This window comes from Neoarius graeffei, chromosome 21, assembly GCF_027579695.1.
Source record: "Neoarius graeffei isolate fNeoGra1 chromosome 21, fNeoGra1.pri, whole genome shotgun sequence".
Classification (NCBI taxonomy): Eukaryota; Metazoa; Chordata; class Actinopteri; order Siluriformes; family Ariidae; genus Neoarius; species Neoarius graeffei.
The window spans coordinates 54777879-54802921 of record NC_083589.1 but is presented as its reverse complement, the minus strand read 5'-3'; the positions used below and the strand labels follow the sequence as shown (position 1 = coordinate 54802921).

The following is a 25043-nucleotide window of genomic DNA, read 5'->3' as shown; positions in this document are numbered from 1 at the left end:
TGTGAAGGACGGCCCCATGAGGACAGTTGAGGGTTATACCTGTTAAAACTGTTAATATTATAGTCAGGCTGTCTGTTGTTGCCCAAATGAGGATGGGTTCCCTTTTGAGTCTGGTTCCTCTCGAGGTTTCTTCCTCATGTTGTCTGAGGGAGTTTTTCCTTGCCACCGTCGCCACAGGCTTGCTCATTGGGGATAGATTAGGGATAAAATTAGCTCATGTTTTAAGTCGTTCAAATTCTGTAAAGCTGCTTTGCGACAATGTTTATTGTTAAAAGCGCTGTACAAATAAACTTGATTTGATTTGATTTGATTTGATTTCACTACCGCGCGGAAATTAAAAGGGTAGGTGGCTTTGGTCGCAAAATTAATATACTTGTCGTTGTCAAAAAATTATGTTTGATATATCATTTTGAAGCTAAACGATTTCTCTGTCTAGTCATGTTGTCATAAAATATATTGTATTTTATGCCAAAGAATACATCCAATGGTGGAATGGCACTTTAAAGATCTCATTCTGGTTGTGGTGCAGGAGCATCGTGGATATTTTGACAGTCAGTATCTGATTACAAACTGAACTGATTAGAATTTTCTCTCTTTCACTCCAGCACCTAGATCACCAACAACTTGACTGAAGTGTGATGTTCACTGTGATGGAATCACACTTCGCTGGCAAGAGTTTAGATGTGACTGAGTGTGCAAGCTAAGCTGTCTGTTTTCACTGCTGTTTACACTACCGTTCAAAAGTTTGGGGTCACCCAGACAATTTTGTGTTTTCCATGAAAAGTCACACTTTTATTTCCCACCATAAGTTGTAAAATGAATAGAAAATATAGTCAAGACATTTTTCTGGCCATTTTGAGCATTTAATCGACCCCACAAATGTGATGCTCCAGAAACTCAATCTGCTCAAAGGAAGGTCAGTTTTATAGCTTCTCTAAAGAGCTCAACTGTTTTCAGCTGTGCTAACATGATTGTACAAGGGTTTTCTAATCATCCATTAGCCTTCTGAGGCAATGAGCAAACACATTGTACCATTAGAACACTGGAGTGAGAGTTGCTGGAAATGGGCCTCTATACACCTATGGAGATATTGCACCAAAAACCAGACATTTGCAGCTAGAATAGTCATTTAGCACATTAGCAATGTATAGAGTGGATTTCTGATTTAGTTTAAAGTGATCTTCATTGAAAAGAACAGTGCTTTTCTTTCAAAAATAAGGATATTTCAAAGTGACCCCAAACTTTTGAATGGTAGTGTATTAAGCTGGCTACTTTTTTTGCAAGAAGACAGCAAGATCATCGCTAAGATAAGATTAACAAGAGTGCTTCAAGAGCACGATATTCCCCGCTGGCAACTCGGCCATAACTCTGGTAAAATGTGACCGAATTGAATAAAATTGCAATATGTGTATTACCGACATGTAACAAAGAATCCTGTCAAGTTTCATGAAATTCCTCCAAAAATTGTGAGAGGAATTGATTTCAGAAGGTGAGCACCCTTCCTGGGATGGACAGACAGATGGACGGATGGACATCAACACGACATAATCCTCCTTCGGGCCTTTCAGCCAGTGGGGGATAAAAAACTTTTTGCCAAATTACATGAAATTCCTCCAAAAATTGTGAGGGAAGTTGATGTCAGAAAGCAAGCACACCTTGATGAAATTGCCAAAGTATAAGCTTGTTAATAATCAAGGGCATAACTCTGGTAAAATTTGCCCAAATTAAACAAAATTTCAATCTGCGTATAACTGTCATATAACAAAGCCTTTTGCCAAGTTTGGTGAAATTCCTCCACAAATTGTGAGCGGAGTTGATTTCAGAAGAACGTTCACCCTCATGAAATTGTCAAAGTACAAGTTATTTAATCAAGGGTCAAAACTCTGGGAAAATTTCCACAAACGAAATTAAATCGCAATACGCGTATTACCGTCATATAACAAGGCCTTTTGCCAAGCTTTGAGAAATTCCTCCAAAAATTATGAGAGTTGTTGATTTCAGAAGGCGAGCACGCCTTCATGAAATTGTGAAAGTACAAGGTTGTTAATCAAGGGCTGTAACTCTGGTCAAATGTGACCGAATTGAACAAAATAACAATCTGCATACTGTCGACATATAACAATGCCTTTTGCCAAGTTTGGTGAAATTCCACCAAAAATTGTAAGAGGAGTTGATTTCAGAAGGAAAACACACTCTCATGAACTTGTCAAATTATAATTTTGTTAATCAAGGGCTGTAACTCTGGTAAAACCTGACTGAATTGAACGAAATTGTAATATGTGTATTACCAACATATAACAAAGAATCCTGCCAAGTTTTGTGAAATTCCTCCAAAAACTGTAAGGGGAGTTGATTTCAGAAAGTGAGCACCCTTCCCGGGACGGACGGACAGACGGATGGACAGACATTGCTGTGACACAATCCCTCTTTGGGCCTTTCAGCCAGCGGGAGATTAGACTTATTGCCAGAATTCAGCCACAGTGACATCTGATGGATTTTCCCAAACCACCACACAGATATGCATAAATATTTCTGAGCATGAACACACACACAGAGCAAAGCAAACGTTACCTGTGCTATAAAGGGTGCGACCATCCCACCGATTCGACTGAATGAAGTACAGAAGCCCATCCCTAAGGAGCGCACTGTTGTCGGGTAAACCTGCAGGAACACAGCATTACTGCAATATACGTCCTGTACATCTCAGTAGATTTATCAGTCATATTACGGTAACCTTATCCACGGGCGCAGATAGAGGGTGGGACGGGTGGGATTTGTCCCACCCAGATTTAAATTCACCTCGTTCGGTCCCCCCCACTTATAGGGAGGAAAAAACGTCTATGCTGTCTTTCTTTGCATAAGGCAAACCTCACGGAAAAATCAAAAGACTAATTACCATTCGGTTTATTGAGGTGCACAGCAGTACATACATAGTTGCAACAACTCACATAAAACAAAACAAAGACTGATATTCGGTTGGTTGAGCTGTGCAGACTGCACAGGTTGTGAGCTCGAGCTTGGTTGCTATGGTTACCCACAACAAGTTTGACAGGCATATCGGGGACAGCTCCTAGTTCAGGACCCCAACACGGCATGATGAAGGGTGCCAAACCGAAAAGGCAGAAAACGATTGCATCGTTTTTTCAAAAAACAACGACTGTAAGTAAACTGTGCCTTACTTTATCATATCACCTTGCAATTTTTTGATAGTCTGTTCAAAGTAATGTCGTAGTGAAAGTAAAATCGTACAGAGTAGAGATGCCTTTCTGGTAGCCTCCTTCTTTCGGTGGTAGCCTGTAGATACAGTGCTCAGAAGGCAGTTTTAATGTTTAATCTGGCGTTCCCTGCCATAATTTCGGCGAGCATATTGTTTCATAAGGAAACTTTGCGAAGAGTTGTTGACTGACTGCCGTTCACGCAACACACAGGCATAGTTAGAAAGTCAACACATGTTGACAACACATGTTGGGGGTTGGGGTTGGTTTGCTGGCAGCTTTGTCCCCCCCAGTTCAAAAAACGTATCTGCGCCCCTGACCTTATTCATGCAAATAAACTAATGGACAATGCAAATTTTCCCAGACTCACTGTTCATCTAAAAGAAGCTCACCTCTGCAGTGTAAATATAAACCACATTAAAATTCATGGAGACCAGTGACCGCAGCAGGAAGAGCAACACTGTGAAACCAAACCTGCAGGGGTGAAAAGAGAAGAGCTCACGGTCACTTGCTAACTATTACCCTGTACACCTTTTAGGCTTGAGTGATATAACGATATATTATCATGATACGACATTGCCACATTATCCTGTGATGTTTATCACCCATTAGATTTATTACCAGACCTGCCAACCTTTATGCAAGTACAAGTTACTGTACACAAATACATCAACAGAGCTCTTTTTTTCTCCTCAGATGACACAACCAACATGTGTCAGTCTTTTGAACTCTTTCTACTCTCTTATAAGATATTAACAGACACTTCCTGAAAGCCCCGCCCCCTTCCAGCTGTCTCACACGCCCTCGACTGTGGGCTCCATCGCTTTCTGAGAATGCTTAGAGAATGTGAACTAAAATCTGACGGTCACTTTAATGTTCATTCATTCATTCATTCATTATCTCTAGCCGCTTTATCCTTCTACAGGGTCGCAGGCAAGCTGGAGCCTATCCCAGCTGACTACGGGCGAAAGGCGGGGTACACCCTGGACAAGTCGCCAGGTCATCACAGGGCTGACACATAGACACAGACAACCATTCACACTCACATTCACACCTACGGTCAATTTAGAGTCACCAGTTAACCTAACCTGCATGTCTTTGGACTGTGGGGGAAACCGGAGCACCCGGAGGAAACCCACGCGGACACGGGGAGAACATGCAAACTCCACACAGAAAGGCCCTCGCCGGCCCCGGGGCTCGAACCCAGGACCTTCTTGCTGTGAGGCGACAGCGCTAACCACTACACCACCGTGCCGCCCACTTTAATGTTAAGCAAGTAAATTATTTACTATCAGTTTACTGTATTTAAAAAGGACAAAAGAGAAAAAAGGACAAAGATTTTCATCCTAAAGTATTAACTAGGCCTACAGTGAAGTGTGTAAGCTAACACTTTCTTTCAAGTTGAAATGGTGGAAACGCTCGATCTTCTGGCTTTTGTGAGACGGATTGTTCTGGAAGACTAAATCCTTTACTGAGATATTTTAAAATGGGAAAATCACAATCAGGCTCGTGGGCACAGATGAAGGGAAATGAGGCCAACGTTTCTGTTCAAGTTAAAACATATTGGCCTGAAACAATTATGTTATTTAGATTATTAAGATTATTAGGAAGAAAGGATGAAAGAAAGAAAGAAAGAAAGAAAGAAAGAAAGAAAGAAAGAAAGAAAGACAAGACGAAAGGACAGACAGAGAAAGAAAGAAAGAAAGAAAGAAAGAAAGAAAGAAAGAAAGAAAGAAAGAGGACAAAAGAAGGACAGAAAGAAAGAAAGAAAGAAAGAAAGAAAAAAAGAAAGAAAGAAAGAAAGAAAGAAAGAAAGAAAGAAAGAAAGAAAGAAAGAAAGAGGACAAAAGAAGGACAGAAAGAAAGAGACAGGACAAAAGAAGGACAGAAAGAGAAAGAAAGAAAGAAAGAAAGAAAGAAAGAAAGAAAGAAAGAAAGAAAGAAAGACAAAAGGACAGGATGAAAGAAAGAAAGAGACAGGACAAAAGAAAGAAAGAAAGAAAGGATGAAAGAAAGAAAGAAAGAAAGAAAGAAAGAAAGAAAGAAAGAAAGAAAGAAAGAAAGAACAAAAAAGGAAAGAAAGAAAGAAAGAAAGAAAGAAAGAAAGAAAGACAAGACGAAAGGACAGAGAGAAAGAAAGAAAGAAAGAAAGAAAGAAAGAAAGAAAGAAAGAAAGAAAGAAAGAAAGAAAGAGGACAAAAGAAGGACAGAAAGAAAGAGACAGGACAAAAGAAGGACAGAAAGAAAAAGAAAGAAAGAAAGAAAGAAAGAAAGAAAGACAGGACGAAAGAAAGAAAGAAAGAAAGAAAGAAAGAAAGAAAGAAAGAAAGAAAGGACAGGATGAAAGAAAGAAAGAAAGAAAGAAAGAAAGAAAGAAAGAAAGAAAGAAAGACAAAAGGACAGGATGAAAGAAAGAAAGAGACAGGACAAAAGAAAGAAAGAAAGAAAGACAGGACGAAAGAAAGAAAAAGAAAGAAAGAAAGAAAGAAAGAAAGAAAGAAAGAAAGAAAGAAAGAAAGGACAGGATGAAAGAAAGAAAGAAAGAAAGAAAGAAAGAAAGAAAGAAAGAAAGAAAGAAAGACAAAAGGACAGGATGAAAGAAAGAAAGAGACAGGACAAAAGAAAGAAAGAAAGAAAGGACGAAAGAAAGGACGAAAGAAAGGACGAAAGAAAGAAAGAAAGAAAGAAAGAAAGAAAGAAAGAAAGAAAGAAAGAAAGTCCACTATACAAATCACTGTGTTCAAATGCTCAAGAACAACAATGAGAAATGAACCAATATCCTCTGACCAATCAGAATCGAGAATTCAGCAGTGTGGTCTAAAATCCTATAAATGCAGGCTTATTATTATCACATCACTACAATAGCTACGTCCACCAAGAAGGTTATGTTTTCAGAGTGGTTTGTTCGTTTGTCTGGTCGGATTGCCCAAAACCTGCCAGCTCGATTTCTATGAAACTTGGTGGAAGGGTGTGGCAGGGGCCAAGCAAGAACAGAATCAGTTTTGGAGTGGATCTGAGTCATGGGGCAAATTTACGAGTTTATTTCCACTTTTGCTAACATTGCATTTGGCTTTGGTGGAAGTCTGCACTCGACACTGTCATACACCTTAAAATCCAGTAGATGACAGTAAAGTTCAATAGTGAATTTTCTGCATAGCCAGTGTAGAAATACGATGACTCCATATCACACTCCACATTCCCAGGTTCCACTAATCCTCTGGGATAGAGACATGTAGGCATATAATTCTAATAGTTTGGGAAATCTATCCAGACTGATACAGTGGGTTGCAGATTTGGATATCATACAAGAGTCGATTAATGTTCATGGTGGAGAGCTGCGTTCTCCGAGTGCCCTTCTAGTTTAAATTCTTTAAGTGTACTTTAAACACAGATGTGTTCTAGCTGTGGTGTACTGTACTATAACAGGAGAATGTACACACATTGTGGTGCAGATGTTCACCAGCATGAAGAAGATGGCCGAGAAGATCTGCAGGATGATCATGCTGGATTTTCGGCCCACGACGTGCAACAGGCCGATGTTCACAGGAATCACTGCAAAGAAAACCGATCAACATGGGTCGTGATATAGTCATGTGCGTTTTATTTCAAAGACTACACGGTGTAGAATTCACGTCAGGAACTCACATGCCACTTCTCCCAGGCAGCTGATGAGGAGGGTCTGGTAGTCGGCCATGTTGAACGGTATGCAGTAACACAACGTCTCATGCGTGTTGTGTTTGACGTTATGTTCTGCGTCAGCATTGATCACACAGAGCAGGTTCTTCTCCAGGAGCTCTGAGCTGCTCAGCACAGAGCCGTAATAGGAGAAAGACGCCACAAACCTGCAGGCATCAGGTTTGGCATTTTTATAATGTACGTTTGCTCAGAGACTTCTGTAAAACAATACTTCTATTCAAACTCTCAAACACACACACACACACACACACACACAAGGTGAGTGTAAAAGAGACGGTACCATGAATACCACAGCAGCAGAGATGTCCTCTTGTACGTTTGACTCACCAATATGGCAGCATTTCCTCTCTTCGTCTGAAAACACACAACATAACCACTAGGCTGTGTGAATGAGTAAGTGAGTGAGTGAGTGAGTGAGTGAGCGAGACAGAGAGAGAGCGTGAGAGATAACGCACCACTATTGGTTCCTGTAGTTCCCCCTCAGGCAAGCTGGCTCCATTCATCTTAGCGATCCATTTTAAAGTGGTGACAGCTTTTTCTACATTCCCGGCCGAGACCTGGAACCTCACAGACTCTGGGATAAACTGGAGGAAAGAGGAAAAGTAGCATGGAAGGGCACAATGATGCAGGAAAAGAAAGAAGGAAGGAAAGAAGAGTCAAATAATATTTGCATAAAAATATAAATATACAAAATATAAATAAACTAGTTCACTGTGAGAGCTTTTTTTTTTTCTTACAGCCACTGATACACAAGCAAGATAACACTGTATTCTATCCACATTCACTGGATATGAGCAATCGTGTGCTCTGATTGGTTACTCTACTACTAGGATATCAGCTCATAAACCGTGAGTAGAGAAAAAGAAACTGGCGGACTGTGTTCCTGAACCAACCGAGGACGAAATAAAAACTCTACTTGAAAACAAAACCCCAAAAATACCAAAAAAAAAGCAACAAAATATGGAATGAAAGTATTTGATGGAAAGAACGTATCTTTTTTAATTTTTCAAGAATTATTATTTTATTAGGGGCGGCACGGTGGTGTAGTGGTTAGCGCTGTCGCCTCACAGCAAGAAGGTCCTGGGTTCGAGCCCCGGGGCCGGCGAGGGCCTTTCTGTGCGGAGTTTGCATGTTCTCCCCGTGTCCGCGTGGGTTTCCTCCGGGTGCTCCGGTTTCCCCCACAGTCCAAAGACATGCAGGTTAGGTTAACTGGTGACTCTAAATTGACCGTAGGTGTGAATGCGAGTGTGAATGGTTGTCTATGTGACCCTGTAGAACAGGATAAAGCGGCTAGAGATAATGAGATGAGATATTATTTTATTATTACATTTTTCACAAATTGCTTGTCATTTCGCCAGTTTGTTTACATTCTTCATCTTTAAGCATTAAAATTTGTTGAATTTTTTTTAGACTGGTTCAAAAGCTCAAAGAAGTTTGAAAATTATATCACTGAAATATCCAAGGAAGAATTAAATAAATGTCTAAAGCTATTTTATACCTTGACAGCAAGATGGCACTTCTCCATCTCATTATCTGTAGCCGCTTTATCCTGTTCTACAGGGTCGCAGGCAAGCTGGAGCCTATCCCAGCTGACTACGGGCGAAAGGCGGGGTACACCCTGGACAAGTCGCCAGGTCATCACAGGGCTGACACATAGACACAAACAACCATTCACACTCACATTCACACCTACGCTCAATTTAGAGTCACCAGTTAACCTAACCTGCATGTCTTTGGACTGTGGGGGAAACCGGAGCACCCGGAGGAAACCCACACGGACACGGGGAGAACATGCAAACTCCGTACAGAAAGGCCCTCGCCGGCCACAGGGCTCGAACCCAGGACCTTCTTGCTGTGAGGCGACAGAACTAACCACTACACCACCGTGCCGCCCAAGATGGCACTTTGTACAAAAAACAAAAAACACTAAAGTCAATTCGTGCCGCCATCGATAGGTTTTTAAGAAGTCCACCTAAGGGGAAATGATTTTGTCGGATGTTTTGTATAAAAGTTTTTATTTGTTGAATTTGCAAAAAATAAAAATAAAAGTGCTTCATTTCTCAAAATCCAGTGAATGTGGATAGAATAAATCAGTTATTCCACTCAATCTCGTCGTACATGGTTTATAGGTGACTCGGTATCAGCTCTTGTACGAAAATGACTCGATTTCGTGGAATAACTGTTAAGTATGTGACAGTCACAGTGAATGATCTTGAATGCAGCTTTTTTAATTAATACCGGAGCTCAGGTTTCAGTAATTCCAGTAGAGGTGGAGAGGAATTTTGACCTTTCACTGACTGAAATGAATTCTGTACTTTGTGACGTTACTGGTGAAGATCATCTATAGAACTGAACCTGTCTGACTGGCTTCATTTGTATTTCTGTAATTTTAGACATCCTATTTTAGGTACTGATGTGATTTCACATGTAATTGGATTCTGAGTCATCTAAACCCACACTCTGTGTTTACAGGGGATCTGACCTACCATCACTGATTTGTTTGACAGAGCCATTCTGGTTAAAGCACACAGCCCCCTCCTCTTCTCCTCTCCAAGCCAAGAAGAAGCCAAGCCAAGAAGCCTCAAGTGAAATTTAACCTCTGCATTTAACACACACACACACAAGTGAGCAATGAGCACACAAACATACCCAGAGCAGTGGGCAGCTATGCTACAGCACCCAGGGAGCAGTTGTTGGTTAGATGCCCTTGCTCAAGCCCAACCTCAGGCCATGGCTGCCCCATGTTAACCTAACTGCATGTCATTGAACTGTGGGGAAAACCGGAGCATCCGGAGGAAACCCACACAGACACAGGGAGAACATCCAAACTCCACACAGACATAGGGAGAACATCCAAACTCCACACAGAAAAGCCCCCGTCAGCCACTGGACTCAAACCCAGAACCTTGTTGCTGTGAGGCAACAGTACAAACCAGTTTACCACCCAAGGGGGCCAGTAAAGAAAGCTGAGTTACTCTAAGACCCTCTGAAGGGTCTGTAGAGGACAGTTCTGTAGCTCAACAGTTGACTACTGTGTCGGTAATACAAGTATTGATCAAATTCCACCTTGTGTAGCTCAGGCAAGCATTGTTTTTAATGGTATTCCAAACTCGTATACAGTGGTTTTAGTTATTGATCTGGCTAATGGGTTTTGATCTGTTTCTTTTCATCGCAATAGCCAGCCAGCCATTATCTGTAACCATTAACTGTGCAGGGTCATTGACAAGCTGGAGCCTATCCCAGCTGACTATGGGCAAGAGGTGGGGTACACCCTGGACAAGTCACCAGGTCATCGCAGGGCTGAAACATAGAGACCCACCAATTAGCCTAACCTGCATGTCTTTGGACTGTGGGGGAAACTCGAACCCAGGACCTTCTTGCTGTGAGGTGACAGGGCTAACCACGACACCACCCTGCCGCCATAGCCAGCCATGGTTAGCTTTTATCTTTGAAGGTAATCAGTATCAGTGGTCATGTCTCCCACACCAGGCGCTGAGGCATCGTTTGTCAGAACCACTTTGGCGACAATGGCGTCACTTCTGGGGTGCTCCCTAGTGTGCGACCCAGCAGCCTAGCGTCTCTATCTTTGTAACTTTCTACCTTTTAAAAAGGACTATTTTAAACCTTACCTCGCGTGTGAATGTGTACTGTCAGTGATTTTCAGCCATGCAAATTATGGAAGCTCTCTTGGAACTTTTAGTGATCTTTCTCTCGGTAACGTTGTTACTGGGCTCTCCTACCTGTTGGGAAGCAGGTGGACGCGGAGTCACCGGGAGAGCTATATACAGCAGAGAGTTTCTCCTCTCGCTACGGACTTCAACAGCCGGGGTTATCCCTGCTACTATCCCGAGGGCGCTGTACAAACCGGCTTTGAAGCCTCGGAAAAGGGGAAGGAGAGGTGGCCTACGCCGGAGACTTAAAAACATTTGGTTGGATAATCGCCGCAAGTTACCACCACTCCCCACTATACTGCTATCAAATGTGCAATCCATCCGTAACAAGACTGACGAACTGGAACTATGGACTAAGACCAGAAGGGAGATCAGGGAGTCGTGTCTACTTGCTTTTACGGAATCATGGCTCACCGACCTAGATCGAGACGAGGATCTGTCAATAACTGGGTTCGGAAGCCCAATTCGGCTTGACAGGTCACCGGAGGCGACGGGGAAGAACAGAGGAGGAGGGGTGTGTTTCTATATCAATGAGCGGTATTGCAACATCGTAACGGTCAGAGATAAAATCTGTACCGCCGACATAGAACTACTTTCCATCTCACTCCGTCCCATCTACCTTCCGCGTGAGTTCCAACAACTTTTTTATACACTGGTATATATTCACCCACGAACAAATGCGGCAGCTGCTGCTCAGCTGATTGCAGACACTACACACAAACTGGATGAAATTTGCCCCGATGCACCTAAATTCATCTTGGGAGATTTTAATCACTGTGACGTGAGGAGGACTATGAGAACTTATGAACAATATGTAACTTGCACTACAACACAGAAAAAGACCTCTATTGGGAGCTTACAGATCCATACCCATGCCTTCCTTGGGAGCTTCCTACCACAACAGTGTTTACCTTATGCCAGTGTATAAACCCTCTTTCAGATGCTTAGAACATGAGGAGAGAATTGTGAAACTGTGGTCAGAGGATAGTATCTCTTCTCTGCAAGCATGTTTCGAGTGTACTGACTGGGCGTGCTTTCAGGAGGGGTCTGAGAACATTGATGAACTAGCAGACACTGTATCATCATATATCACATTCTGTGCGGACATGGTCATCCCAACTAAGAAGATTGTCACTTTTCCGAACAATAAACCATGGGTAACGAAGGAACTTAAGTCTGTGATTAACAAGAAAAAGAGGACTTTTTACACTGGGGACATTTGGGAGATTAAAGCTGTGTCCAAAGAAGTAAAAAATGAGATTAGGAAGGCTAAAATGAAATATAGAAGGAAAGTGGAAGAACAATACAGTGGAGGGGATCTTAGAGCAGCCTGGCGAGGAATAAAGTCAATGGCATCTTTAAATCAACATACTGAACGTAGAATGCCTATTACTGTTAATGGTGTTGAGTCATGTGACCTTCCAAATGCTTTCAATTTATTTTATTCACGTTTTGAATCCTCTGACTTTCTTGACAATATTTCGATGTGGAGAAACACTCTGGTTCCTAATAATGACCTAATGATATCTCAGGAGCAAGTAACATCTCTGTTTAAGAAGGTCAATATTAGGAAAGCCGCTGGCCCTGATGCTGTTTGTGGCCGCACACTACGCTATTGTGCAGACCAGCTACGTGGAGTATTCACCTCCCTCTTCAATATGTGTGCAAAACAAGGCCAGGTTCCCCAAATATGGAAGAGCTCCACCATAATACCATTAGCTAAATTAAATAAACCCAAGGAGCTAAAAGATTTTAGACCGGTAGCTCTTACATCTCTAGTGATGAAGAATTTTGAAAAAATCCTTAAGGCTGAAATTATGTCTTTGGTCACTGGTAAGCTGGATCCATTACAGTTTGCTTATCAAACTGGTAGAAGTGTAGATGACGCGAAACTTTTTATTTTAGATACAATACATAAACACCTGGAGAAGCCTGGCTCCCATGTTAGACTTTTATTTGCAGATGTTTCTTCTGCTTTTAACAAAATGCAGCCGCATATCTTGATTGAAAGACTAGCTCATGTTTTTCAATTACCAAATCAACTACTGTTGCTGCTTTTAAATTTTTTAACAGATAGAACACAGAGAGTCTTAGTAAATGGTCACCTGTCCCAAGCTATTACTTCAAATACTGGCTCGCTGCAAGGATGTGTACTCTCTCCTTTGTTATTTATTTTGTATACAGACAGCTGCAGGGCTTTCCAACAAGGCCCGTACGAAAAAGAACAGTAAAGAACTTATAAGAGTTTACCACTGTCTTAGTAGTAAATCCTTATAAATATAAGGATAAATCCTTATAAGGATTTATACATAAATATATATGCCATGTATGATTTACTCCTGAAAGTGGCCCATTTTGCATTTTCCTCATACAAATTTTTTATGAAAATCTAGTATGTATGAAGTGAACATTGTGCATGGTTTTTACAGATAATGTGTATGATGAATTACACCGTCTTTGTATGCTTCGTGTAATGTTTGTAGTTTTAAATTATATTTTACAGTTTAAAATGTATATGCCTTTTATATGTAAATCCACATATGTTTGTGTTGGATTTACATATCTCATCTCATTATCTCTAGCCGCTTTATCCTTCTACAGGGTCGCAGGCAAGCTGGAGCCTATCCCAGCTGACTACAGGCGAAAGGTGGGGTACACCCTGGACAAGTCGCCAGGTCATCACAGGGCTGACACATAGACACAGACAACCATTCACACTCACATTCACACCTACGGTCAATTTAGAGTCACCAGTTAACCTAACCTGCATGTCTTTGGACTGTGGGGGAAACCGGAGCACCCGGAGGAAACCCACGCGGACACGGGGAGAACATGCAAACTCCACACAGAAAGGCCCTTGCCAGCCCCGGGGCTCGAACCCAGGACCTTCTTGCTGTGAGGCGACAGCGCTAACCACTACACCACCGTGCCGCCGGATTTACATATAAAAGGCATATACATTTTAAACTGTAAAATATAATTTAAAACTACAAACATTACATGAAGCATACAAAGACGGTGTAATTCATCATACACATTATCTGTAAAAACCATGCACAATGTTCACTCCATACATACTAGATTTTCATAAAAAATTTGTATGAGGAAAATGCAAAATGGGCCACTTTCAGGAGTAAATCATACATGGCATATATATTTATTTATAAATCCTTATAAGGATTCATCCTTAGGGCAGCATGGTGGTGTAGTGGTTAGTGCTGTCGCCTCACAGCAAGAAGGTCCTGGGTTCGAGCCCCGGGGCCGGCGAGGGCCTTTTTGTGTGGAGTTTGCATGTTGTCCGCGTGGGTTTCCTCCGGGTGCTCCGGTTTCCCCCACAGTCCAAAGACATGCAGGTTAGGTTAACTGGTGACTCTAAATTGACCGTAGGTGTGAATGTGAGTGTGAATGGTTGTCTGTGTCTATGTGTCAGCCCTGTGATGACCTGGCGACTTGTCCAGGGTGTACCCCGCCTTTCGCCCGTAGTCAGCTGGGATAGGCTCCAGCTTGCCTGCGACCCTATAGAAGGATAAAGCGGCTAGAGATAATGAGATGAGATTCATCCTTATATTTATAAGGATTTACTACTAAGACAGTGGTAAATTCTTATAAGTTCTTTACTGTTCTTTTTCGTATGGGGGAAGCTACTTGGTTAAGTTTTCAGATGGCACTGCGCTGCTATCATTGTTCCAAGGTCCGCATTCCAGTCATGGGCTAGCATTGACATCATTTGTGGAGTGGTGCGACAACGACTTTTTAGATCTAAATGTTGGTAAAACAAAAGAGCTTATAATAGATTTTAGGAGGGCTAAGGCAGAGCCAAAGGCAAGTGTCATACATGGGGAGGATGTGGAAATCGTCGACACATACAAATACCTAGGTACAATATTTGACAGTGAGCTGAAATTTCACATAAACACAGAGACAATTGTTAAAAAGGGACAACAGAGAATTCATCTACTGAGAATGCTAAACTCTTTCAGTGTTTCTAAAACTATTTTGCGTAACTTTTATCAGTCTTTTATTGAAAGTCTTTTAACTTTTTCTTTTTTATGTTGGTTCAACAGTCTATCAGTCAAAGACAAGAACAGTCTCAGTAGCATTGTTAACACTTGCTCAAAGATTACTGGAATCCAACTAAACAGTCTGAGGCCAAGTTTACATTAGACCGTATCTGTCTCGTTTTCTTCGCGGATGCACTGTCCGTTTACATTAAAACGCCTGGAAACGCCGGGAAACGGGAATCCGCCAGGGTCCACATATTCAATCCAGATCGTGTCTGATCCGGTGCTGTGTAAACATTGAGAATACGCGGATACGCTGTGCTGAGCTCTAGCTGGCGTCGTCATTGGACAACGTCACTGTGACATCCACCTTCCTGATTCGCTGGCGTTGGTCATGTGACGCGACTGCTGAAAAACGGCGCGGACTTCCGCCTTGTATCACCTTTCATTAAAGAGTATAAAAGTATGAAAATACTGCAAATACTGATGCAAATACTGCCCATTGTGTAGTTATGATGGTCTTTAGGCTTGCCATCCTTCCACTTGCAAGTGGTGAGTGACTTGCGCACAGCGGCTCAGTCCCGAATCACTGCTCGTGCGCTTCACTCCCGCGCTCTGTGAGCTGCGCAGGGCCGGAGTGCACACCCTCCAGAGGGCACTCGCTGTTCAGGGCGGAGTGATTTGGAGCGCAGCCGCTGAGGAGGAAGCGATGAGCCGCACTGACACATTTCAACTTACATGCCGAATTAGTCATGTGATTAGCGTATCCGTGTATTGGCATTGCTGTGTGCACGCGAATCGTGTATTGGCGTTGCTGTGTGCATGCTAATCGTTTTTAAAAACGTTAATCTGATGATCCGCTGATACGGTCTAATGTAAACCCCACCTGAGTGGTCTGTTTAACAAACAGGCAGTCCATAAAGCTAGAAGTATTATCAGTCAGCCTGATCATGTGGAGAGTGGATCATGGTGGAGAGTTTTCCTTAATGCCGTCAGGGAGGCACTATTATTCTGTCATGACAAAAACAAAGAGGTACTCTAAAGGTGATGATACACGGGGCAACTTTTTGGGCAATGTTGCCGAGCAATGTTGCTGGCAACGGGCAACTAGGTGAGACACAGGGCAACTTTTCAGGGCAACTAACAATGGGCAACAACAGTTAGCAACGGCAGTTTACAGTTAGCTAAAAAAAATCAATGTCTTAATTTTTGCTGTGACCATTTAATCAAGCTGTCTGTTGTTTTTTAGAGCTTTGGTGAGGTAAATTCCTCCATATAGAATATTAAAATAACTTACCAGCGTAAAAACAGATGAGGAGTCTCTCCATCTCTTCACTCCACTGACACTGAGCGGCCGCCATATTTGTTTGAAATTTCTGATCCGAACCTCACCGGAGGTCACATGACTCGATACTCGCGTTCTGATTGGCTTATCTCAAAAAGTTGCCAGAGATTATCAAAACCATTCAGAAAGAAACAATGTTGCCCAATCTCAATAGAAAAGAGTCAAAACGCAATTGCCCAGCAACATTGCTCGGCAACATTGCCCAAAAAGTTGCCCCGTGTATCATCACCTTAACTCCTTTATCCCGGCAACCATTAGATTATTAAATAAGATGGTAGGTGTAGAGTACACCAGAGAGCACACCAGTGAGGACTGGTTCTATTAAGGGTTGTTTAGCACTGACAGGACAGGATGTGATGTTTGGCTGAATGTGTGTGTATTGGACGTATGTCTTATTTTCTTCCTATTTATTGTATTCTTATTTCTTTATTTTTTTAATTTATGCTATTTATTGTTTTGTTGATTGATGGAGGGGGCGGCATGGTGGTGTAGTGGTTAGCGCTGTCGCCTCACAGCAAGAAGGTCCGGGTTCGAGCCCTGTGGCCGGCGAGGGCCTTTCTGTGCGGAGTTTGCATGTTCTCCCCGTGTCCGCGTGGGTTTCCTCCGGGTGCTCCGGTTTCCCCCACAGTCCAAAGACATGCAGGTTAGGTTAACTGGTGACTCTAAATTGACCATAGGTGTGAATGTGAGTGTGAATGGTTGTCTGTGTCTATGTGTCAGCCCTGTGATGACCTGGCGACTTGTCCAGGGTGTACCCCGCCTTTCGCCCGTAGTCAGCTGGGATAGGCTCCAGCTTGCCTGCGACCCTGTAGAACAGGATAAAGCGGCTAGAGATAATGAGATGAGAGAATGATTGATGGAGACTAGGACTGACAAACTAAATTGCCCATTGATGGGACAAATAAAGTTTTCTGAATCTGAATCTGAATCAGACTGCCCAGTTAAAGATTCAGTGATTCTGCAATTTATTGTCCAGATTATTTTGGCGCCACCTGACCAGGAAGTGCATCATAGAGTTACTGGCACTGCTCACATTTCTCAGTGCATATGGTCACAAAGTTATGTTGATAAAACTCAATTGCCTCCTACTTCACTTCAATTTCTAGGACAGCCAGTAACAGCTGGACATGGGTCCATCCTTCCTGATTGTGCTGCAGCTGTGCATAATCTTGCTAAACCCTCGACAGTCAAGGGCCTTTAGTCATTTCTGGGTATGTGTAATTACTTTCGTCTGTGGATTGAGGATTATGTCTGAATAGCTCCGCCATTGTGTGATCTGTTCAAGAGACAGACAATGTTCAATTTTCAGAATCAGCTGAAACTGCTTTTATGGATCTTAAAGCTGCTTTCTCTACTGCTCCTGCTTTCGGTTTTGTGCAATCAGAGTTGCCATTCACCCTGGACGTATATGAGCATGAGGGGTTTATGACTGCATGCCTGATGCAGGATCATAGTGGCCAGTTATGTTCAGTTCAGTACTACTCGGTTACGTTAAGATATTAATGCTAGTGGATTTGGTCCAAGTTTCTGGGCTGTTCAAGCCACTTACTTGGCAGTCACTCCCTGTGCTCCACTAATGCTAACACAAAATCTCACTGTATGTTGTTCAAGTGCTATTTTGTCTCTGCTGTCCACCGCACATGTGATCATAGTGACCACCCAAACATGGTCTAACCGGCTGGATGCTCTCACAGCACCTAATATCACCCTGAAAAGGGTCAAGATCACCAACCCTTCATCATTAGCTCATCCGGCTGACCGGCTAGGAGCTTATCCCATCATGTGTTGTCCATCGTCCACATTTCACAAAATTCGCTTCTTCTGTCTTAATTCTTCACTGATTTTTATTCTTTTTGGCAGGAAGGTAGATCTGCCAGGGGTGCATATAACTTCTACACAGATTTGCTTAATTACAATTATTAATGAAGTTATGGACTAATTAAGCATTAATGAGCAGTTCAACAAAAATCGCTTCTTCTCAGTCAATTCCTCGCCGTTTTGGATTCTTTCTGGCAAATAGGTTGGTATTCCCAGGGTGGATACAGCTTCTATATATAGCTTGCAACATTTATTGCACAAGATGGCCCACTTTAGATAATTCCTTCTGGACTAGATGGGGCCAGAGTGAGCTACGCCGTTATTGACGGTCTTATTAACGATGTCTGATACTCAGGATGAAGGTGCTTCAAGTGATCATGATTGCGTGAGGTTATCACACTCATCGATTTCGAGTGTTTGAGATTCCTCTGGAAAATTCCGATTTGATTTTGCTTACAGATGTTTCAGTTCATGTTCTGGCTGGTTTGCGCATCAGACGCAGTACTTGCTGAGGGTTGTCTCCCTGATCATCTTTCAGCCCAGGTGCCTGAACTGTTGGCTTTGACTAATGCTTGCATCCTAAATACCAGTTGACTCACGATATACATATTATGCACAGCAGCTGCAGGGACACCTATCAAACATGCCTCGTTTGTGTCCGACCATGTGTCAGCATGTGAGCCACCAACACATTTGGCTGTGGTCATTACTGAAACTAGAGGTAATGCGATGGCTGATGTGGCAGCTAAAACTGCACCTAATTTTCCCTCAGTCATGATTTCAGCTGGGACTAGATGGACAGAGGAGTGAGTAAGGACACTGCTGGGGGATGGACAAAAGGTGGAAAATATGTGGCCCCTGAGGCATTGTTGCCATATTTTAGTGCAACAAATCCACAGTCTTGGACATGCTAGGCATCACAGCATGGTTCACTGATTTTCTTCTACATGTTGGAACCCTCATGCATCCAATGTCATGCACCATTATATCCTGTGCCAGGCCAACAACAACAAAGCAGCAGGGGTGCCAACTCCTGCAGCTCACACCCCAGCACCAGCAGGAAGTTTCAAAAACTTACAGGTTTATGTACCTACATCACTCTTCCCCCATGTCAGGGAGTAGCGGGATGTCTTGGTGGTGGGTAAGTTTTCATGCTAGGTTGAGGTCTATCCCACCAAAACAGGTACAGTTGTGCACACAGTCAAGTCGCTGATTAAGAACTTTTTCCCCATTGGGGAATGCCTGAATGCCTTCATTCAGATCACAGAACTGGCCAGGTGGTGCAGGAAGTCATGAGAAGTTTGAAAGTCCAATGGAAGGTTCACTGTCCATACAGGTGTCAGGCTTCTGGACAGGTTGAACATCAGAATCAGACTTTGAAACATCATCTGGCAAAGTTACAGCAGGATGGGGTGTCATAGGTGGATGCATTGCCAACTGTTTTGTGCAACATTTGGTCCACTCACTCCAATGAGAAGTATTGGTCTGAGCCCATATGAGACCATCACAGGTCAGCCAATGTCCCTACCAGGAACTATAGATCTAAGACACGCAGATGTGCATCTGACTTCTGATGTGCTGCTGAAATACTGTGAGGAGCTAACAGACGTTGTTAGATCTGCACAACAATGGGTCATGGAAGTGTGGACCTCTGTTGTTGTTCCAGGACAGCGGGTCATGATTAAAAACCACATTGCCTGTCCACTGGAGGCGAAACGGAAAGGTCTTTTCCAAATCCTTCTAGTAATTAATTCAGCAGTGTTGTGTCAGGGCTGGAAGACTGCTTCACGCTATAAAGTGGTGCTACCGCCGAACTAGGGACCGTTTGGGTGACTCTGAGAGGAGAGCTTTGAGAAGCTCCGAGGTGTACAAGCCTCAGGGTTTCAACTCAAAGTCAAGACTACATTTTCCCCAAAATGTGATTAGTCCATCCTCCATCCTCCTTTCAGAGGCCAGGATCCGAGTGAGGCAGTGAAAGACAGTAAACCTTTACAGTGGGTAGTTTTTTTATTTCATATATTTCACCTCACAACACACCCCAATTCCGTCCAGCCAGCACCTGTGTGAGCACAGCATGGCCCTGCTATTCTCGCTCACATCACCATGCAAAAGACTGATATCACACATCGCTCAACACCTTGAGGCATTCACACCGACTTTGAGAAAAATCACAATCACTGGTTTCACAGTACATTTAACGGTTATTCCACAAAATCGAGTCGTACATGAGCCGATAGCCGACGAGGCGTATAGCCCTGAGTTGGCTATAAGCCATGTACGACAAGACTGAGTGGAATAATTGTTTTATTCTATCCGCATTCACTGGATTTTGAGAAACGGAGCATTTTTATTTTGATTTTTTGCAAATTCGATAACTAAAAACTTTGTACAAAATGTCCGACAAAATTATTTCCGCTTGGAATGTAAGCAAACTGGGGAAATGACAGGAACAATTTGTGAAAAATGCTATAATGATGATTCCTGAAAAGTTAAAAAATATATGTTCTGACCATCAAATACTTTTATTTCATATTTTGTTGCTTTTTTTTTGTATTTTTGGGGGTTTTCTTCTTCAGGGTTTTTTGGCGGTTGGGAAACCAACTTAAAGGTGCATTACTGCCACTGACTGGGCTGAAGTGTGGAACAGGAGATATTGTGTGTGTGGGGGGGACAAAAACTATATTATTTTAGTTGTTTCTTTTAAATACTTGATAACACTTTTGGGGCTTTGTTTTTGAGTAGAGTTTTTATTTTGGCCTCGGTTGGTTCAGCAACACGCTCTGCCATTTTGTTTTTCTCTATTCATGGTATATGAGCTGATATCGGCATAATCTGAGCATGCGATTGCTCATATCCAGTGAATGTGGATAGAATAAAACATACGCAGCCAGTAGACTTTTTGGTTATTTGATAATAGACAATCAACCATATCAATCTTCGAAAAAAATATCTCCCAGCCTTACCTGCCCAATGGGCGAGCAACACCCAAAACGTACTTGCCTGAAAAACAATTCCACTTGCCCAGAGCTTTATTTTATTTTGGAGAGGACAGAATGCAGTTGATTTTTTTTTTACAGGTGAAGCTGCATAATTATCATAAATCCACAAAACCATAACACCAATATATGCAGATACATTCAGAAAGAAAGAAGTTCTAGTAGCAGAGGAATGAATAATTTAGGGTATATTAAGCTGTGGAGAGTTTTGAATGAGTTTAATAATAATGCTGGAGCTTTGTTTCTGTTATCAAAGGAACACAGTCCTGTGCAAAATGTCACCGTGGAACCAGAGTGTAGAAATGAACCTATAGTTCGAGAGAGTTCTACACAAACACACTGAACTTTACAACAGCTGCACGCTTGTGAAATGGAAATGCCGCTTTTCCACTACCAACGCGGCTGAGTCGGGCTGAGCCGTGCCGTGCTGAGTTGGGCTGAGTCGAGCTGAGTGGGGCTGTTGGAGTTGCATTTCGACTACAACCGCGCTGAACCGTGCTGGCTGGAAGTGGGTGGACACATTGGGTGGAGTTAGCGAAAGTGGGTGGACGTCACGTGATGTCGTTAGGCGGCGCAAACAGTGACATCAGTGACCTTTTAAGCGGTAGTCTCACGACCCGGATAGTAAACAATAAACATGGAGGACATGGAGTCGTTAGTGTTGCTGGTCTTGGTGCTGTGGCTTGTTGTCACCGACAACGCCAACAGATACTGGCAAGAGCGTATAGATGAGGCGAGGCGCATAAGGCTTCAGAAATTCTCGTAATTCGTAATTCTTCTTCTTCCGGGTTTACGGTGTTTACAGATCCCAGCGTGCTCGCGGGGCGTGTGTGGGCATGTGAGGACACTCCTCCTCACCAATCAGTGCACAGGGGAGTGTCTCCTCACGCCCCTAGCCCCACTCGGCTCGGTTTGGCTCGCTTCAGCCCCACTCCAAAACCGTGCGAGTTTTGGGTGCTGAGCAGGGCTGAAGCGAGCTGAGTCGTGCTGTTCTGAGGTAGTCGAAACGCGAACCGTGTCGGGCTGAAGTGAGCTGAAGCGAGCTGAAAAAGGGTAGTGGAAAAGGGCCATATATGGACTAAGGCAGGAAAAAACTATTTTGGATAAAATTCTTACTGTCCGTTACACACTGATCAACCTGTGTGACTCAGCTGTGCCTTTGAATCGAGAATAAATGAAAAGGGAACTGAACATTAACCGTTTATTGAAATTATTATTACAAGAATGATTATAGTTACTATATAACTACGGCTACAACTGAAATGTGCTGATTCTGTTCATGTTTGTAATTATTATACCATCCACGATTAGATAAGATAAGTACCTGGGGGTCTACATCTCTAGCGACTTGAAGTGGACCACGAACACAGCCAATGTGGTCAAGAAGGCCCACCAACGCCTCTACTTTTTGAGGAGGCTAAGGCAGGCCGGACTGAGCCCTGCGGTCCTGGGAGCCTTCTACAGGCGTGTGATGGAGAGCACACTGACCTCCTCCATCACCTCCTGGTATGGAAACTGCTTGGCTGTGGACAGGAAGGCTCTGCAGAGGGTGGTGCGCACAGCACAGAAGATCGCCCGTTGCAGCCTGCTGTCCATAGAAGACATCTACAACAGCCGGTGCAGGAGCAGAGCGGCCCGCATCATGGGTGACTCCACCCACCGAGCACACAGACTATTCAGCCTCCTCCCCTCAGGAAAAAGACTCTGCAGCATCAGGGCCAAAACATCAAGGCTCCAGCGCAGCTTCTTCCCAGAAGCTGTGAGACTAATGAACACTAAGCCTAAGCTCTGATGCTGCCCCCCCCACTCCCCTCATTTTGCATTTTTGCACATATTGACGTTTTTACTGTTCACCTGAACACTTTTTAATCACTGTTGCACTATTTTTTTTCCTCTATTCTCATCTCATCTCATTATCTGTAGCCGCTTTATCCTGTTCTACAGGGTCGCAGGTGAGCTGGAGCCTATCCCAGCTGACTATGGGCGAAAGGCGGGGTACACCCTGGACAAGTCACCAGGTCATCACAGGGCTGACACATAGACACAGACAACCATTCACACTCACATTCACACCTACGCTCAATTTAGAGTCACCAGTTAACCTAACCTGCATGTCTTTGGGGGAAACTGTGGGGGAAACCGGAGCACCCGGAGGAAACCCACGCGGACACGGGGAGAACATGCAAACTCCACACAGAAAGGCCCTCGCCGGCCACGGGGCTCGAACCTGGACCTTCTTGCTGTGAGGCGACAGAACTAACCAGTACACCACCGTGCCACCCGGTTTATGCACAAATGGCAAATAAAATCTAATCTAAGTGCCTGGTCAAGACAGTCTGTTCCATGCCCCAAACCCGTGGTAGAGTACAACAAGTTCATGGGTGGTGCGGATTTGTCTGACCCGTTGATCCAGTACTACACAGCACAGCACGAAACTGTGAAGTTGTACAAGAAGCTTTTTCTTCACTTCCTGGACATTGCTGCAACAAATGCCTTCATCCTCCACAAAGAACTCATGCAAAACATGCAGAAGAAAAGCCATTTCCGATCAGCCGAGATGACTAAAGTCTGTGCAAGGACGAGTAAAACTTTAATGGTAATACACACACACACACACACACACACACACACACACACACAGGTTAGAGGTAAGGAACATTATTCAGCGATATCGTTTATTATTAACTCCAATCGTGATATAAAAGTACCAAGTTTGACACCTGCCCGCTTCAACCGCGGTGCTGGCACACGATGTCCTTGACCCTCGTCGCCCTTAGCCAGTTGGAATAATTACATCATTACATGGACTCCTGAGCCGAGCTTTTCCAGTACACTTGAACACACGCATACTTCGACGAATTATTACCATCTCATCTCATTATCTCTAGCCGCTTTATCCTGTTCTGCAGGGTCGCAGGCAAGCTGGAGCCTATCCCAGCTGACTACGGGCGAAAGGCGGGGTACACCCTGGACAAGTCGCCAGGTCATCACAGGGCCGACACATAGACACAGACAACCATTCACACTCACATTCACACCTACGGTCAATTTAGAGTCACCAGTTAACCTAACCTGCATGTCTTTGGACTGTGGGGGAAACCAGAGCACCCAGAGGAAACCCACATGGACACGGGGAGAACATGCAAACTCCACACAGAAAGGCCCTCGCTGGCCACGGGGCTCGAACCCGGACCTTCTTGCTGTGAGGCGACAGCGCTAACCACTATATCACCGTGCCGCCCCCGAATTATTACCAAAAACAAGGAAATTTGAATGTTTTCCTCAAAATATTTTTTGTACTTTTATATAATAATAATAATAATAATAATAATAATAATAATAATAAGTTCAACTTATATAGCGCCCTTCTCAAAACCCAAGGTCGCTTTACAGTTAGAGGAAGAAAAAAAAAAGTCCACCAAATAGAGGTCAGGATCTCATTCCAATGGTGTAGCAGCCACAGTCCCACCAAAAGGTGCACGAAAACAAGTTCCAAACCACCAGCACAACCGCCGCCACGACACCACCTGGCAACATCACTCGGAACACCACACCATGGATCCACAAAGCGAGCACAGACGCACCGCTACGCAGAGCGCTGGTATGTCCCAAACCACTTGCACAGCCACCGCGACGCCACCGAGCAACATCGCTCGGAACATCACGCCAAGCACTAAAGCACCGCTGCACAGAGCGCTGGACAAGCACGATGTTAAAATGAGCAACGGGGGGCGCTGCTGAGCAAGCATGGTGTAAGACGTGTTTTTGTGTAGCTCTGCAGGAAACTACGGTCAAACTATTATTTTCAGAGGTACTCCCTGTAAATTGCAATTCAAGTTTATTTTGTCCTTGTTGTGCATGTGTTAGATAGGCTAGATGTCGACCAAACCTACCAAAACACGGCAAACGACCATATCTGCATCGAAGCTAACAAGTCAAACTGCAGGTGAGCCGAAGGCCTCAGAAGAAAGCACACCGATGTCTTTTGATTTTGAAGGCTTTAAACGTGAACTACGTGATGATTTAGTTGGTGTAATGAAGGAGATTCGTGCTGTACTTGAAAGTGAACTGGGATTTTTCAAATCGGAGCTTCTGGCTTTAAAATCTGGTTTTGAAGAATTCAAAAACACTGCTAATTCAGACCTAGCCGAGCTACGTAGCACGCTAGCTGGCGCTGAGCAAAGCTTGTCCACGTGTAGTGATGACATAATTACACTACAATGCGAAGTGAAGCGCCTGACAGAGTTAACCGATGATCTTCAAAAGAAATGTGACGACTTAGAAGGGAGGTCACGCAGAAA

General features: G+C 43.4%; 1 protein-coding gene across 2 annotated transcripts in view; it reads right to left on the bottom strand.

Annotated features, from left to right (window-relative positions):
• The window catches only part of svopl (SVOP-like), a 75632-nt gene that overhangs the window by 6771 nt on the left and 43818 nt on the right, over window positions 1–25043 (bottom strand). Inside the window, exons 9-14 of one of the 2 annotated variants that reach the window (XM_060903352.1) lie at window positions 7367–7495; window positions 7192–7265; window positions 6861–7057; window positions 6656–6767; window positions 3608–3689; window positions 2572–2661 (exon numbers count right to left, since the gene is read on the bottom strand). In XM_060903352.1, coding sequence (XP_060759335.1) covers window positions 2572–2661; window positions 3608–3689; window positions 6656–6767; window positions 6861–7057; window positions 7192–7265; window positions 7367–7495 — 684 coding nt within the window. The remainder of the gene's footprint in view (window positions 1–2571; window positions 2662–3607; window positions 3690–6655; window positions 6768–6860; window positions 7058–7191; window positions 7266–7366; window positions 7496–25043) is intronic. The other variant, XM_060903353.1, reaches the window with a different exon arrangement.